This window comes from Dermacentor albipictus, chromosome 10 (genome assembly GCF_038994185.2).
Source record: "Dermacentor albipictus isolate Rhodes 1998 colony chromosome 10, USDA_Dalb.pri_finalv2, whole genome shotgun sequence".
Taxonomy (NCBI): Eukaryota; Metazoa; Arthropoda; class Arachnida; order Ixodida; family Ixodidae; genus Dermacentor; species Dermacentor albipictus.
Window position 1 is genome coordinate 74768267 of NC_091830.1, and position 18250 is coordinate 74786516.

At 46.8% G+C, this 18250-nt stretch overlaps 1 protein-coding gene and 3 non-coding genes across 11 annotated transcripts in view; all 4 read right to left on the reverse strand.

The window, feature by feature from the left end:
- The window catches only part of LOC135898887 (uncharacterized), a 129436-nt gene that overhangs the window by 39309 nt on the left and 71877 nt on the right, over positions 1-18250 (reverse strand). For 5 of the 8 annotated variants that reach the window (XM_065428120.2, XM_065428111.2, XM_070528002.1 and 2 more), the window contains 2 exons: positions 5076-5184; positions 1779-1808 (listed from right to left, as the gene is read on the reverse strand). In XM_065428120.2, the coding sequence (XP_065284192.1) occupies positions 1779-1787 (9 nt within the window). In that variant the 5' untranslated portion in view covers positions 1788-1808; positions 5076-5184. The remainder of the gene's footprint in view (positions 1-1778; positions 1809-5075; positions 5185-18250) is intronic. The other 3 variants (XM_065428128.2, XM_065428101.2, XM_065428137.2) reach the window with 2 other exon arrangements.
- Positions 6029-6100, reverse strand: TRNAG-UCC (transfer RNA glycine (anticodon UCC)). The gene has a single exon. It is a non-coding gene; the product is annotated as a tRNA-Gly (tRNA).
- TRNAG-UCC (transfer RNA glycine (anticodon UCC)) lies at positions 10869-10940 on the reverse strand. Its single transcript has one exon. It is a non-coding gene; the product is annotated as a tRNA-Gly (tRNA).
- Positions 16402-16473, reverse strand: TRNAG-UCC (transfer RNA glycine (anticodon UCC)). The gene has a single exon. It is a non-coding gene; the product is annotated as a tRNA-Gly (tRNA).

Sequence of the window (18250 nt, forward strand, 5' to 3'; positions counted from 1 at the left end):
GTATAAACAGTACCATGGTCAGAAGGGTAAGAACTGTAAGTAAAGCATTTGTGTTGTATGTTTGCTAATTTCTTGCGGTGTGTTTGTTCATATCGCGCTTTTTTATTGTATCGTTTTGGTCAAAACCTTCCCTCCTGTAGCCACGACAACTATGCACTGCAATAGTTATTTGCGCATGTTGACATTGTTTTGCCAATGCAACTATCCACGTTGCGATGTAGACACAAACGCAATAGCTGAGCTTTAATACCATGTCAGCAAGAATGATTCTCAGTAGCACCTTATAAGAGGCAACCTACAGCAAATAACTGGAGTATAGCACCAATCAAGGAACTGCCTTATTAACGCATGAGCTTCATTTGGGAAGACTTTCGGATAATTTTACAAGTGAGCCAACACACTTTGCCTCAAGAAATCTCCAGGAGGTGACATAAGCAGTGAGACAACCTAATGAAAAATACCCTCTCCTTTGGCGTTTTTGCGTGTTATAGTTAACGCCGTCATGTCACTTTTATTTAAGACGCCTACCTCCAAAATTTGGACTTGAACAATTTAGGAGTCCGGATTGAAAAACAAGACGCAGGAAAGGAGTGGTCTAGAGCTTTGTCGTTTTGTTGCGTGCGCGCTCTTTGTTTGAGATGTTCATTTCTTTTTTCCCGGAATCACAACCTTGTCCAAACCTTAACAAACCATAATTACACGTCTGGATGTTTTTAAGAGACGTATAGCTACATCTCACAAAAAAGCGGTTCTTGTATGGGTATGCCGAACATTTGGTACTATTGTGCAAACGACCTTTATAAGCACGTTCATTGAGCTCACATCAAACTTACAACTGAAATCGCGCCATATTGATTGCAAATGGACTAAATATTTTTTTTTTTTACTCCTGGACGCATTGGAGCCTCTCTGTGGGTCCCATGTAACGTCTAACCCGGCTCCATGTCCCGGATGCTGATCCTTTCGAAAAAGTTGGCTGAAGGCTTAGCTTGGTTAAGCCTGAAAGATTGCGAAAGCAATACCCTTGGCTGCGCCTTGGTTCGGCTGGTGGTGTAGACATGGCTGCCCTTTGTTAAACTTATGGCTACATGTCATCCTACACAGCGCAAGGCAGCGCGCCGACCACTGCGAGGAGTCGAGCTGTAGCCCCATTTATCCTCCTAGCGTGACGTCACACTAGCGAGTGCCCTCTCTCGGTAGCGGCGCAGCAGCGGCGCGCAAGGCTTCGCCTCCACCATCGATGCCGCGAGCTGGGGCACCGTCTCTCGGTCTGGCGTGACGTCACATGGTCACGTGACGCGCAGCTGCGTAAGGAGGCGCCACGCCCACCAATGGGCCGAAAGTTCGAGCAGTATTGCTTTCGCAATAAATGATAAGCTCGTGAGGTAGCCATCGAACCCGCCATGATAGTTTAGTGGCGATGACGTTGCGTTGCGGAGTTCAAGGTCACGGGTTCCATCTCGGCTATGGTAACCGTATTATGGTGTATGGGAAACGTCAAAACGGCCGGGTACTTAGGTGCAAAGTAAAGATGGCCGGGTACTTATATTTAGGTGCAGAGTAAAGAACCCCGGGTGCTCAAGTTAACCCAGTGCCCCCCACTACGACTTGCCTCATAGTGAGATGAAGGTTTTGGCACGTAAAACCTTTCTTTTTTTTTCCTTTTCCCGCCGGCACACATCCTCTCACAAGCTCACTTACAGAAATGCAGCATCATTACTACGCCGTAACAACATGATTAACAACAAAGAAAAGCGAAAGAAAGAAAACATGCTTACTAGCACCATGCGGCTCTGTCGTGTCCCCTGCTGCGAGAAAAAGCATATTTTGAATAATTTATATTTCTTTAATTACTCACAATAACTCACAGATACCTTAATCAATAAAGGAGCTGACAGATGGAATAGCACACTGTGGTATAAAGGGTATAAACAAGGATAAGGTGCCTCAGAAAAGCTGGTTAACGTTTCGATAGGACGACCTATCTTCGTCAAAGGCGGCCTCGTCACCCTCAGCATGTTGGTTTTAAAGGGTTAGTGCAATGACGTCACGTGCGGGTTTTGTCGGTGGTGGTTGCTTATAAAGGGAGAGACTTCAGAAGTAATGAGCGCTGTCGCCTGACGTCTGTTATTGTCGTTCCTAAGACGAGGGGGCGAGAGCGGGAGAGAGGGAAGGCGGGGAGAAAAGAAAAGAAAGAAAAGAAGGAAAAAACCGGGGGGACACCAAGAGGGAAAAAAATAATAAAAGGACAAAGAAAAAAAAGAAAGAAGAGGGCATGGGAGGGCGTTGGGGAAGCGAGAGGTTAGGGAGCACTGAGAGGTGTCATTGGCGGCATGTTCTTGCGTCATCAGAAAGCTGGTCAGGCGGTCAGTGCGTGAACAACACAAAAGACCAAAAAAAACTTGAGTTGAAAGAGTAATTTGCGAAGCATAGCAGCAATGCGTCGAGTAATTTTGAAGCAGTTAAGATGGCGACAAGGAGGCTAGGTAACTGGAAGGCAGCGGCATGGTCTTTCAAGGGACGTAAGCCCCAGTAGCTCAACGTAGGTGTCGTTAAGGCTCTCTACAGAAATGGCGATACCCTCTGTGGCAGAGGCGCCAAAGAAAGGCATACTGACGTGTGGGACTTCAAAATGTGTTGGTGAGGGTGTTTCAAAAACCATTAAAAAGACAGACAGAAAAAGAAAAGAGAGGGGGGAACTGAAACCGGAATAGCAAATAGGAGGGTGACGGGCGCAGAAGCGGGCGGGAGCGAGTGTACATAAGAAAAGGGGGTCGTACAGTTGATATAAACGTGAAAACATGAAAGAGTATATTAAATTATTAAGAGGCAGGAAATTATTAGTGTGAGGCAGGCATAAAAATTTTTGAAATGGAGGAATAGGTAAGGTTAAGAATTAAGGTTTGCTGGTCGCATAATGTGTTTTGTGTCTTGGTTAATGATATGCGAATTTCAGACTTAAGTTACCGCTTTTAAAGATTCTAAGTTGACACGTGCCAAATTAATTCCCGACGGGTGTAGGCAATTAAACTTGTGTATGAGGTATGATTCCGTATATTTGCGTATTACAATTCCAAAGGTAGTAAATATACCACGGTGTAATTATAGCATCCATGAAGCAGGAATCACGAAAACGGAGTGGTAAAACTTAAGAGGCTGAAAGTAAAAGCGAAGTTACATCTATTGAAGTTTCCAATGTGGTTCTCCTTTTCAGAGATAGACTAACAAAATTTCATGTTGGTCACAAATTAACTATCACATTACGATGCACAGCTCCCCTAATCAGCCTCACTTTCTAAAGTTGATGGAAACTATCTGCGTGCTATCAGAAATGGGTTCAGTGAGCGATATTCGAGGAGACAAATCGTCGAACTTCCTGCAAAACATCTGCATGGTAACTTGCAGCATCATCGATACATGGGTCAATGTCATGACCTGCGGTATATCTTCTGTAAACCAATGCAAAAGCAACAGCAACCATTGTAATCCCCTTTTTAACCCAGATGTATTTCTGCCATTGAGGTGTTAGTTATAAAGGTTCACGCGTATCGCTTTTCTTATACGATAGCACAGAGTGCAATCATGTAGAAGAATATATGTTAAATGCTTAAGAGGGCGCACCACTGATATTAAAATAAATAACCACTTAATGTTGCTATGTATAACCGATGCAGTATAGGTGGCCAGTTTACTGTGTGTGGGTGATACATGCTTCTTGAACGTAATCTTATATTGCTTTAGTCCTTCGCGCATTTTTTTACAATTTCAAATGATGTTGCGTACGTCATGGTAGTTTCGCAAAAAGAGCGAATTTGTGCTCCGGTCGTTGATTGTGGCACGCCTGGAGTGTAATCCGATTTAACGCTTCACGAATGAACTGCAGCGTACATCATGAATCCACCAGAAAGACAAAACGACAATGAACGTAAACACGCCTTTTTCGCAACGAGGCAGACACCCGCCCTCCTGGAAGTGTATAGAGAGGAAAAACTGTTTCGCCTGGCTGCGTCATATCGTGCTGCCTAATTTTCGCGTAATTTTACGTGCAGGAAAATTGGCGCGAACTTTTTCCTTTGTTTTGGCAACTTTACTTTTCTCATCTTGAAGGGGGCAGCGCAGAACAACGAAGACAAAAGGCAGGAAACACACAGGACAGCGCTGAACTCACAGCTAACGTTATTAGAAGGCATACACAAACTTGCATATTACAACCGATACCCCCGTGCTCTCCCATCGATGGCGTCATTATCAGTGTACAGGCACAAACAGAAAAACCTGTAATCTAATCTTACACTATGAGGCGGTTTAAAAATTCACGTTCACTCTCATACAAATATAATGATGGCATGCTTATACAACGCGATCCTTTTTTCCTGATAGAGTAGGCCTCAATAATCTCTCTCGCAGTCCGATTGCTATGCTCGTAAGGTATTGTGGTGTCTTCATAGATGGAGTGCACCCATGCTCAAAGCAATGCCACGCGACATGTGAGTATGCATTACTCGTTAACGAGCGCCTATGCTCTGCAATCTAATGTTCAGGCATCGACGTGTTTGGTTGATACAGGCGTGACCGCTGGAATATGGAAGCTCGTAAACCACTCCCATTCTACACTGTACAGGAGAGGACGTGTGCTTAACAGGACAGCCTTTCCCAGCGCGAGTGGATGCAGCATGTGCCAACTTCCTCCTATTAGATATTCTTCCCTCTATGTTATAAATGTCTTCACCCTCCTTTCAGATATTTAGTGAGCTTAAGCTATCTCCACACACAAGCCGCCAGAACCTGCGGCTTAGACAAATAAATAGTTGCCATAACAACTACCATATCAATACGAATCTCAAAACCATATTGCACTTTGGTCGTGGCTTTGAATTCACCCTTCTCGAGTTCGTGCTTCCAGTTCTTAGAGAAGCAGTAAGGCTGACGTAGCACTGCTCGCAGCTGCTTTGCGGAGCTCTCACAGAAAACTACCGAGAAAAACACCTTGGCTGGGGATAACATGAATTCGTGATAGCCAAAACTGATCTCGATAAGACGCAAGGAAGCAGTATCACAATGCGTGCTTTACTCACCCATTGTTCGACGAGAGCCGAGACCGACGTTGCTTGCTTGCTTGCTTGCTTGCTTGCTTGCTTGCTTGCTTGCTTGCTTGCTTGCTTCCTATGCCATGGCACGTACCCACTACGGGGGATCGGTCAAGAAGCCGACGGGTAAACGGAAAACAGCTATAGGAAAACGTACGTTTCTGAGAGGAGAGTAAGCTAGAAGGTAATGAATTTTAATCATTTAATGAAAATTCCGTAAAATAATAAATACTAAATGAGTAGATTAAATAGGTATCCGCCTTGTGGCACCATGCGTGAAAGTGCAGAAATAACTTCTCTTTCCACAAAGAAAAAAAACCTGTGCGGAACAGTGGGAGGGCCTGCTCGCCAGCGGCATGCTCAAATTTCAAAAAGGATTGGTGCGACACGCCCTCAAAGTGGCCAGGCTCAGCGGTGCTTTAGAATAGGAGCGCCGACCACTCAAGACGACGGAGACTTCAATAAAACATTAAGACCTCTGTTAGCCGCTGAAACCTGTAAATAGAGTAATAAAGTTTTTCTATCCTTCCTTCCTTCCTTCCTTCGTATACGTGTGGGCACCCAGAATTTGAGTTTCCGTGGGCCACGCGGAAGTCCTTTAACAGAAACATAAAGTCATTATCTACTGGTTCAAGTGACGGATAATAAACATCCATTTTTATATGCAAATTAGCACAGCAGTTATTTCTCATAGACTCAATTCCAGTGAACAGGAGGCCTGACGGTATTCCTTATTTTGTTGCTTAGCGGGATCCAAAACCGAGTCAGCTCCAACACAAAGCGCTTCGTTTATGTCCTTCCTGCACTTGTGTGCTTGAGGGTGTCAGCTGCTGGCCGTTATAGTGCATAAGTCCGTGAATAAACCTGCTTTGCCGCCACACATTGATCAGAAAGACCTAAAAAATTCAAAGCTGCTGATTTGCAAAAAAAACAAAAAAATCTGCGTCGGCCGGGAATCGAACCCGGGTCAACTGCTTGGAAGGCAGCTATGCTAACCACTATACCACCGACGCCAACTCTGGCGACACGCTTCCTTGTAGCTATTTGTGTCGTCCTCAGATGGCAAGCGTGATGACTGGAAATACTAGGTCAGGACGCGGCACGTAGAACGGCTGCTGCAGGGCAATCACCCCCTCGTGTTTCGTGTCGGATAGCTTCCCAGCTTTATATATATATATATATATATATATATATATATATATATATATATATATATATATATATATATATATATATATATATATATATATATATATATATATACATTGTTCAAAAGTTGTAGAACAAGTTGGTCACCTGCAGCCAAAGTTTAAACGCAGGCATTTCTCTTCGTCAAGGTGCTCCAACCAGTAGAAGTGCCCATGCTAAAACATTGGCTACATCGACATCCCTTGTTCCATGCCCCTCCCCTCCCCCCCCCGGTCATGCCTGTGAATCTGTGTTCCCTGTGAATTTGTTGTCTTAAGATAGCCACCCATATGATGATATTCAGCCACCTAGAAACTCCAAGAGCAGCCTTAAAGCTTAGTAGGACAGCTATCTTAATTTTTCTGACATATGTGCTTCACAGAAACGAGATGACTTGAGCATTTAGGTCTCCCGTCATGCTGATGATGGTGGTGTTTACTTCATTTCCTCTATATAGGTTTTTTTCTTCATGTCTTTTAATGGATACAAAATTTATATACTACACACCTTAGGAATCCGCAAGACGAGTCCAACATTCTTTTTTTACTTCCGAGTATTCGAGAGCCTGTTTGAGCCTGCCTATTTCGATATGCGCCGTTTGCCTAAACTAGAACGAGTATAGGCGGCATCACACACAATGCGAACATCAATCTGCACACGCATTTAATTAAAAAATGCAAGTGCGTGGACATAGATGGCTCATGAAATGGTACCGTGGCAGCACAGATGGGTGAGAAATAAGCGCAACAAAGAAAAAGAAAACTCAGCCGACATTCCATTCCGGGGTCTACAACTTGGCAGGTCGCCATGCCATTGAAGCCGGTCTATACCACCGACACCATCTGTTTCAGAGCGCTTCCCCGGAGCGTTTTGTGTGCCAAGGCAAGAAGAAATCCAGGTGACCGGCGCAACAAAGTCATTGCAAGCCTCGTGGACCGGCTTCAATGGCATAAGTATACCCCTGTACCGGTTATGTCGAATAACCACCGAGTTCGTCTGTGCCGAATCCGTACTGTTTTATACACATATTGCCCTCTGTATGTCTGCTCGTAAATGTGCCAACCGCCATTATGCGTGTTGGAGCATTGCCAGAATGAAAGCTTGCTCTTTGACCACTGCTGCGTGGATGGTCTAAGTGTTCTCATTTTTCTTTTCTTTACATATATATTGGTGATAAGGCAACAGTAAGGGACATATAGAGTTCCACATGTGCGCACCCCGCATATCGCCTTTTACCTACACATGATGGTGGACGTCGCCCTAGAAACTAAAGCCAAGCAGAAGTGCCCGAGTGGGACCTAGGCCCTTGCGTCAACCTCTTAACACATTCTCGCTGTTTGCAAGAGTACCCTCGGCATTATGGTGCTGTCAATGGAAGGTCAGCCATCTTGTTTAGGGCAACTTAATGATGCGACAAAACCTAGTTACAGTATACGTCATATTCCCTATTGGTTTCGACAACTCAATCCCTAAGTGCTATCATACATCACAGAAAATGTACCCGCGCTTATCGTCCTTATCATCGTGTCCTTCTGCAATGTTGAATTGCATTGCAAAGGGACATGATGTCGCAGCTTGTCATGCTTCCGATCGCTAGATTTGCAGCCCACAACGTAACAGAAGCGATACATGGAACTCGCTAAAGGAAACCTCGAGACCAGCACTGACGGCGCAGCTCGCATCAATACGCAGAACGTTGTAACACAAGCAGGCGACGCTTGCTGTGTGCCGGAAGTGCTTGAGTGTAGGGATAAATTGTCGTTGTGTTTCTAGTTCTATTACATTTCCGCAGAAACGGTTTAACCAGCATTCTAACTATGACGAACAACATTTGTTCACCATGAAGTTGGAAAAATTATCGATGACGCGACCAGGGTAGCCTATCGTATAGCTCGCCCAACTGATATCAGTTGGTATAACTACGTCATTTGGGAGCGCGCGGCTGAAAACACAGGGGAGCTACGACACTGCGATCGGTAGCGATGCACATTTAAAAATTTGTATTAAATTACAGGTTTTACGCGGAGCGCCTAAATGCGTCACTTAATGATCAGAAGTAGCGGCCCTAACGACTCAGTACGTTTGTCCAAATTCACGAAAATAGTTTCAGAGTCCCTTTAAGCGTTCAAAATATCGCCACAAACTAAAAATATGTAGAGCTAGGCTAAGCGCCTATTTGGCTTAAAAACCTTTCGTGTGTACAAGCTTCCTATAGGAAATTTTTCGAGAATGTATAAACTACGCAAATAGATTCCTCTTGTCGACATCTTTTCTCCGCCAACCTGTGGCTTTTCATAGTCATGGAATAATATGGTGACAGCACTAACCCTACGTAAACTACATTTGCATTCTCTAGAATAATCTTTATCCAGAAGGGAAACCATTGACTTCGATTTGCCAAACATTTATCTAATATATACGTGTAACACAAAGAAGCCACGACAGAAAGACTGGAATGTGGTGAATGGGGTGGGGATCGATAACTATGACCGAGCAGCGGGACATTACACATACAAAATAGGAAACAAAATAGTCGCAGTTTCGCCTGAATGGCGAAGCATTGATTGCCAAATGACTATACTGCCACACGCCGTCAGGTTAGCCGTTTTGTCAGCTGTAAATCTGCTGTAAGCATTCGCTTATGAACTAAACTACCAAATACAGTGGCACGCCGGCACGGGCAAATACGAACACATCTCACTCGATGACCGCGGACACTCGCTGTCAGAACTCTGGTGTGATGAAAAGCGGCAGCAGCGGCGAGCGAATGCCCCTTTGTGGAGCCTCTCGCTTCAACGCCAACTAGCCGAGAGAACACACAGCGCGCACGAAGCCGCCGCCTACGTCAGGTCGGCTAGCCTCCGAAACCACCGCGGATCACCTTCCCGACAAGACGCGCGCGTCGCGGTCAGCCGCGCCATGCGCAGCCGCGGCCGTAGTAGAAGCGAATACATGGATGGAAGGATGGATGGATGTTACGAGCGTCCCCTTTGGTTGCGCCACCAAGCTCTTGCTACTATACTGCCTAATATTCTACCTAGGTTAAACAATGAAAAAAGACACATAAAAACACTATCAACTACACTTCCAGATTTTCTGATCCCCTATTGCGAACTGTGCTTTTGTACGTCTCCGTCTTTTGTCGTTTCCCTACTTTTCTTCCACCAATCCTCCAGTCGCTTCTTACTAATGTCTATTGCGGACATGTTTGCTTTACCACTGCTCCCTCTGAACCCAAGTGCTTCAAGGAGGCCAGTGAGATTCCGGAGACGCGCGCTACCAGCGCCCCCTGGATAGCAGGGCTATGCACTCTGCTTTATGACGTCATGCTACTTGCACCGGAATCAATCCTCTCAAGCCCGGCGTAACGAAAGCGGTGTCGTCCAAATCATCCCGGCTTATTCAGAAGCCTCCTTATTAGATTACATGACAGTCGGGCAAGGTAGCATGACGTCAAGGATCGAAGCGCACAAGTCTACCCTCCCCTTTTCCTAGCGTGCGCACCTCCCCGCTTCCCCCCTTGCTCGAAGGAAAATTTGGCGCGCATCCTCCCCATCTTCCTCACATGCGCGCGCGAGAAGCCGCCGCATCAAGCCACAATCCTTCTCCGCTCACCGTCGCATGCTTTGCCTCGCACCTACAGCATACGACGCGCGGCCGCCATCTGCTCGCGCTTGCACTTTACACGAAATACCACGGGGAAGCCAACGCCGATGGCTGAAATTCGCCAGGGGTGTCCATGTAATTGCTATCGCAATAAGAAGCAGACAGGTAACGATTTCCTTGGTGGACGCAAGAAGTACAGAAATCGCATATGTAGCTCTATATATTTCGCGCTAACTTTTTCTGCACACACCGGTCGTCTCCATTCTTCTCTCAATAACTGTCAAATACGTTACCGTCAGCTGCGTAGACGTCTCACGCAGTGCATACACGTCATATTGTGATTTCATTTCGGCACAGCTTTAAGCGTTGTAAAGCGTAAACATAAAAGTTGCATTATAGTAATGTGAGGAGCCTGGTGGTGAATAAACATCCTCAATATGTTCGCTTCAGATAAATTTCTACATGTGAGTTCAATCTGCATAAGTCTTCCCCATTCTGGTTTCTTTGCGATCATAGAAGCTTCTATTGAACATGCAGTTACATTGGAGACGCCGCGTCAATGACTCAGTCGTACGCACTAGCTATCTGCGTTTCGCAGCTACTACGCAAGCTGCTTTGTCGTCATTAAAGAACTCACAATGCGAAAACGCACACGTCACTAAGAACGCCACAATTGCACATTGTGCCTGTGGTACGTAAATCGGCACAAAGTTAGCTTTGCACAAGATACCTTCGGTTGAACAGAAATGGTGGCTCCTATACATTATTTTTTTTACTGCTTAAGAGGATTCAATACCGAGCCAGGTGCTCCACAAATAAGTTAGTTGGTCTGCTTCTTTTACTTGCGCGCTTTGATTGGTTTGTCGCTGGAAGTTGTAATACATAATTCCTTGAATAACTTGCTTTGGCAGCACAACGCGACTAAAAAAAAAGCAAAAAGTACGTCCCAAGGGACATAAGAAGATTTGGTGCTTAAAGAAAAAATTCTGCGTCGGCCGGGAATCGAACCCGGGTCAACTGCTTGGAAGGCAGCTATGCTAACCACTATACCACCGACGCCAGCTGCTCCGAGGCGCTTCCCTGTAGCCTTGTATGTTGCAACATCCTCCCGCAGACAGCAGACCGGATGAATGGAGAAACGAGGTCAAGCGTGAGCCGCGGGAAGGCGCCGATTCTCTCCGCTTACTTTTTTTGTTTTTTTTTTCCTTCTTTGGAGTTTGCCTCCAACGGCGTAATCACCCCGTCGCAGTCCGTGTCAGATGACTTCCCAGCTGTAGGGTGTTTCACGTAACTTTAAACAAGGATTTTTTACAAAGCGTCTAACCGCAGCTGAGTGAAACCAACGACATATAGTAAGCCGTCATGTGGCGCTCCTTACAGTATTTTATATAGAGCGCCTACTTAGTTCATTAAATAAGATCAATTATAATATTTCTTTTAATATTTTCTTTAGGGTCAAGTTCGTTTCGTTACGTTGTAGAGGGGGATCCAAAAAATGAACGACCTAATTTATTGTGGCGACGTACACTCGCGGACAGAATATTACGGACCATGAAATCTAAGAAAAAAGCTGAATATCTCCGCAACCTCACAACGCAATCTGGTAATTACATCTTGAACATCGACTAGAATATGATAACAACGTTGTCGTGGGCAGTTTTACTGGTTACTGCTACGGGCTGCTCGGGAATTGAACGTTTTCGGGGATACCGTGGTCCATTTTATTCTGTCCGCGACTGTACATGCTGCACGGTGACATGTTTCGCCATTTAAAGAAATCCCGCTTAATACGAATTGAAACAACGTGACTGCTCTCATGCGCGGTCGTGCTACAGCACCCTCAAGCTTGCGTCGAGCGAAAGGACCGTCCTCCCGGACCGTGGCGAACTGGGCGGCCGCGGAGGCAAGCAAGCGGCTTCACGGTGCGTCAGCACGTTCCAATGCGGCGCGCGGAAAAGACGGCTCGCCGTCTTTGATAAGCGAACTCCACCCCACGGAAAGCAGGTTAAAATGAAATTTTTGTTCCCTCGGAATGAAAAGGCTGCGCAGCTCGGTCACCCGAATAGTCACCGAAATCGCTGGATTCTTGAAAAGCCACATTGACCTCTAGTTTAGCAAGTGCTCAAAAAAAAAGAAGATGCCATCAACAGCTAAAGCTGAAGTGACCAGCGCAACAGTAGACACGGGGCACTAAGGGCGACAAGGACAAGCGCCTTGTCCTTGTCACCCTTTTGTGCCCCGTGTCCACTCTTGCGCTGGTCACTTCAGCAATGGAATACCATCTAGCCCGGTCTCACACCCTGCATCAACAGCTATGCAGTTTTCACGCCTCTTTACCAAACTGCGGACACATTCCCTAGCATGCTTTCGGGAATTTGGCGACAAACTTGCGTGATCATCGTCTTCAGGGCTCCTGACGTTGCCGTCTTTGTGTCGTACGCACGATCCTTCATCCAAACCCATAAGAAAAAATCTAAAGGAGACAAGTATGCATCGAGCAGGCCATGCGACAGGCCCGTTGCAACCAATCCACTGGTCTGGAAAGGAATACACAGGGTGTCCCGCGTAACTTTAGGCAGAGTTTAAAACTATGCGAATGCCACGTAGCTGGACAGAACCGAAGTAATGTTGTCTGCCATCGCTTGGAGATGCTCAAACTACTTTTTTTTTCATTCCACCGAATGAGATAATTAGTCTTCACTAATCAACCTCTCAAGTATTATAGTTAGATGGAAAGTGTCAATGGGAAAATTGTAGAGCAACATGAAAAACTCGCGACACAGCTTTCTGTTCCTCAATACGTGCTGCGTATAAGTGTTTTTCCGAGCGTGAAAGATGCCCACAAATGCATACGAAATTGCCACGTGACTGCACGCTCGCGGCACTTTGCGTGCATTCGCGGGCTACCTTAGTTTAAGGAGGGGTGGTCGGATCACCTCAGCCCAGGGCCCCACTGGCTTCTGCCGCCGGCCTAACCTGGCTAATTAAGGACTTTTGTCAGGCCAGGCCAGAGTGGGTGTGCTGTGCCTCCCACTGCTCCATTGCGTTACTGTTCTTCGGCCTATGAGGTTCTTTAGTGAACTCCCAGGTTACATGTAATAGGGCGGTTATGCCACCGCACTAAGCGCAAGTGGGATACATGGCGTTTAGCAATTTCAGATGGCGAATACTCCAGTCTGGAAAGGAAAGGTCAAGCCGCGTTTTTGCTTGGCTGGAGCAGTGAGCAGGAACCACGTAGTGCTGCTACCACACATTAGAGAGTCGTGCTAGGGGCAGGCCGCTACACAGGTTATCCACGGCTCCTTCGAGGATTCCAGACAGATATCACTGTCCTGTCAGTGATTACGCAAAAAAAAAGAGAAAACAGGGCCAATTATGTTTCCATAATAAATCGCACACCACACGTTGAAGGAGCGTTCGTACTGGTTGCGCCACTCAACAAGCCAATGGTGGTTTGTAGCACTCCAACAGTGGGCGTTGCAAGGGTTCGCCTTCGCGTTGCTAGAGAAATTTGCTTCATCACTCCGTATCACCTTGTTCAGAACGTCCGCATCACCGTCCGTCTTGGTGAGTACCTAGTTTGGAAAGTCCAGACGGTTTTGTAGCTCTCGCTCTTCTAGCTATTGATGCAGCTGCAGGTGTTAGGACAGATGGCCTGCGCTTTTCAGTATCGTCCATGCCATCGGTTCCGACACTCCAGTCACCGCACTCAAATCTCGCATGTGTCAACGAAGAGGGGTAGTAATGATGGAAAGGACATCTGCGGGAGCCGCGTCACATTTATTGCCTAATTTTTGGCGCGCCTCGGTGGCGCTTCCAGTCATGCCTAAGGGCCTCGTAGCGTTGCACAATTGTTGATGGGCTTGGTTTTTTTCCGGCAAGCCAGCTGTGAAACACGTGAGCTGCTCGTCTCCCGTCGTCTCCGCCGAGCGGCGAAAACACGCTGCTCAAAAGTGCAGCGCTCGGATAAAGACAGAACCTGCTAACGGGTTGCACGGTGACACAATAAAGACGTGCGGAAGCTGTCTTTAAGAATGAGACTTCAATTCTTTGCTTTTCCTCGCTTGGTTTGTGCAATTACTGGTCCTCTTCGATTATCCGTTCCTGACAGTCCCGGACGGTCCGAGGCGGTGCTTCCAGCCAATGAGCGTTGCGTATGCAACGCTTCGGACAGTCCGGGACTGTTACGGAAGGATCATCGAAGAGGCACTCTGAATACAAACATTGTCCAAATTGGCTTCCGGTGGTCAGGCTATACAGGCACTACAGTACTCACCTACGGGGCAGAAACCTGGAGGCTTACGAAAAGGGTTCTACTCAAATTGAGGACAACGCAACGAGCTATGGAAAGAAGAATGATAGGTGTAACGTTGAGGAATAAGAAAAGAGCCGATTGGGTGAGGAAACAAAGGCGAGTTAGTTAATGACATCTTAGTTGAAATCACGAAAAAGAAATGGGCATGGGCTGGACATGTAATGAGGAGGGAAGATAACCGATGGTCATTAAGGGTTACGGACTGGATTCCAAGGGAAGGGAAGCGTAGCAAGGGGCTGCAGAAAGTCAGGGGGGCGGATGAGATTAAGAAGTTTGCAGGGACGGCATGGCCACAATTAGTACATGACCGGGGTTGTTGGAGAAATATGGGAGAGGCCTTTGCCCTGCAGTGGGCATAACCAGGCTGATGATGATGATGATGGTCAGGCTATCGCTTATCTCAGGTCCAACGGAACGACAGCGCTTCTCTTCCGTGTGCTACATGGTGCCCCCGTCAAAGATACTGACGCATTGTGAAGCTAGAGTCGCGGCCGCCCACCTCACCACAGTCTGCGCGCGTGGTTCTTTTGCTCGAAGCACGGTTGAGAGTGGTGAAATACGACGGCGCACGAGCGCAGTCACGTGGTTTTATTTCATCTATCGCGGTTTTTCCTTAAAGGCCGAAAAATATGACCGCGCCTCATGTACACTGCCACAATAAACTGGATTGGTCGTTTCTGAACCCCCTCTCTAACGTAACAATGCGCACGTGGCACTAAAATGCATGTTAAATTTTTTTTAATGTTTGAGCTCAGTTAGGAACTAATTAAGCGGAAAATAAAAAAAGAATACTCTAAAGCGCTTCACATGACGGCTGACTATATGTCGTTGGTTTCATTCATCTCTGGGTAAGGACTTTTTTTAACACCGAAGCTGTATATGACTGGGATCCCGGAATTGCATTGTCTGCGTAGCCAAAAACTCAACCCATCACTGCGGAAGGCATGGGCCGCGTGCACTTTTGCGTTTCTTGCAACACCACCAGATGGCGCTCGCGTCCTTGAAGTCCGTGGCTTCAGCGAGAACAGGAGGAAAGTATAATGTTGAATTCCAATGGCGGAGTCGGAGCAGCCGACGGACTCCGCGAGCGAGCACTCGACTCTGGCGCAGAGCAACCCCTCCAGATCCACGAGTGTAACATAACCCGCGCCGCCGGAGCAAGGCGGAAGCGGAAGTTCTATCACCGAGTTACCCAGGATACCTTGTGTGTTGTCATTTCCTTCCGCTGTTTGCTCCCAGCACCGCCGCACCGGTTACTTGTCTCTTCAGCGCCGTTCACCTGTTGTTTATTTAAAAGTGCGGAATTGATATCTCGCCAAGCGTGCAGCAGCTTTTGCTTCCTCGCGAGTCGTGACCGGTGGCGCCTCCCAGCAGAAAAACGTGGTAAAGGAAATACGTCAGGCAGAGTTCCGGCCCACTCCGCCGATTTTGGCGGAGCAGCTTTTCTGCTCCACGGAGTGACTCCCGCTCTGAATCCCCTCCGACTCTCTCACTGGAACACCTTACTCCCGCGCTCACTCTGCCATTGGAACAAACTTGCTCCGACTCCGCCATTGGAATTCAACATAAACACGTCCGCAACAGAAGTTAGTAAGAGGTGACTGGAAGATTGGTAAAGTAGGCAAATATATGAATCGTCATAAGCGTTACAAGATTTAGGCAGCCGTTTCACTAAATGTTAGCTTCACCTAAATTTCAACATGTGAGCTGAATTTTCATAAGTTCCCCCATTCTTGCTTCCTTCCGATCTTAGAGGCTTCTCTTGAACATGCAGTTACATTGGAAAGGCCGCGTCCATGACACACCCATCTGCTCTTCGAAGCTGCTACGCAAGCTGCTTTGTCGTCATTAAACAACTCACAGTACGAAAACGCACACGTCACTGGGAACGACACAATTGCACATTGTGCCTGTGGCACGTAAATCGGTACAAGGTTAACTTTTCCCAGAATACATTCGGTTGAACAGAAATGTGGCTCGTATCCTTTATTCTTTTGCTTTTTAAAAGGATCGGAAACGGAGCCAGGTGCGACACAATTAACATAGTTGGTGTGCTTCTTTTGCTTGCGTGTTTTGACTGGTTGGTCGCTGGCAGTTGGAATACATAATTCGTGGGATAACTTGTTTTGGCAGCGTAACATGATTAAAAAAGGGAAAGAAAAGAACATTCCAAAAGACAAGGTTTTATAGCTAAAGAAAAAAACCTGCGTCGGCCGGGAATCGAACCCGGGTCAACTGCTTGGAAGGCAGCTATGCTAACCACTATACCACCGACGCCCGCTGCCTCGCTGTATTTCTCCGTAGTCTTCCCTGTTGCAGCGTCCACCCACATACAGCAGACCGTATGAATGCAGAAACGAGGTGAAGCGTGAACCACGGGAAGGCACCGATTCTCTTTTCTTCTTCTTCTTCTTCTTCTTCTTTGGAAGCTTACCTCCAAGGGCGTAATCACCCCTGCTTAAGAGGACCCAAAACCGAGTTAGGTGCTACACTATTAAGTAAGTTGGTGTGCTTCTTTACTTGCGCGCTTTGACTTGTTTGTCACTGGCAGTTGTAATACATAATGTAATGCATAAAAAACGGAGACGTAGAAAAACAATGTTCACATTAGGGGGTCAGAAAATATCATGTGGGATTCCATCGTGATTTCTTTAAAACCTAGGCAGGACATTAGGCAGCATACTGGAAAGAGTGTGGTGGCGCAGCCCACCACCCCGTTCGAAACGGGACGCTCATTAGATCAATCCATCGATCCGAGAAGGTATCTACTATAGAATGCGAAGATATCTACCAGCTGTCGGTTTAGGCTCCCCTGGGATCCTTGAAGCCCTTGGGTTCAGGGATAGCAGGGGCAAACACGCCCTCTGTAGAGATTAGTATAGGAGGCGATTGGAGGGTTGATGACACCAAAGTAGGGAAACCACAAACAACAAAGTCGACAAAATAAAGTTCCCATTAGTGGTTCAGAAATGCTGGGAATCATTTTAGTGTTTGTGTGCGTGTGGGTGGGGGGGGGGCTTTTCCAGAGGGAGAGGAGGACATTAGGCAAAATGAAAACAAGAGCATGGTGGCACAACCTACCACCCAGTTTCAAAGGGGACGCTCATAGCATACATCCATCCTCGGCAGCTGCGGCGTGGGTCGTGCGGGGGAAAACCTAGAAGAACAACCAGAAAGCTCGCCTTCGCGCTACATAGAGTTCTCCGCAAGCATTTCCCGGTAATGATTGCGCTTGCATAAGCTACAGTTGCCGGGACAGCAGGCTACTACAACTACAGCAGATACAGCAGAGAGTGCCATCAGTACACTTTCATATGTAACAGAAGAACCCTCATAGCTACTGATTTCATTTGTGTAGTGGTAGCACTGGCGAAAGGTCACGGAAAGTAAGGACTCCCGAAAAGCTGCGTGAACAAGATGTGCGGTGCAGGAACAGCAACAACAATGTGCACAACGACGTCGTGCTCAGGCTCGGCAAAACCTAGTTCAAGGATACGTCACTCTGGCCTATCGGATCATCATCACCAGCAGCAGCAGCAGCAGCAGCAGCAGCAGCAGCAGCAGCCTAGCTACGCCCACTGCAGGGCAAAGGTCTCTCCCATACTTCTCCAACCACCCCGGTCATGTGCTAATTGTGGCCATGTTGTCCCTGCAAACTTCTTAATCTCATCCACCCACTTAACTTTCTGCCACCCCATGCTACACTTCCCTTGAAATCCAGTCCGTAATCCTTAATGATCATCGGTTATCTTCCCTCCTCATTATATGTCCTGCCCATGCCCTTTTTTTTCCTTGATTTCAACTAAGTTGCCATTAACACGCGCTTGTTTCCTCACCCAATCTGCTCTTTTCTTATCCCTTATCGTTACACCCGTCATTCTTCTTTCCATAGCTCGCTGCGTCCTCCTCAACTTAAGTAGAACCCTTTTCGTAAGCCGCCAGGTTTCTGCCCCGTAGGTGAGTACTGGTAAAACACAGCTGTTATACAGTTTTCTCTTGAGGGATACTCGCAACCTGCTGTTCATGATACCAGAATGCCTGCCAAATGCACCCC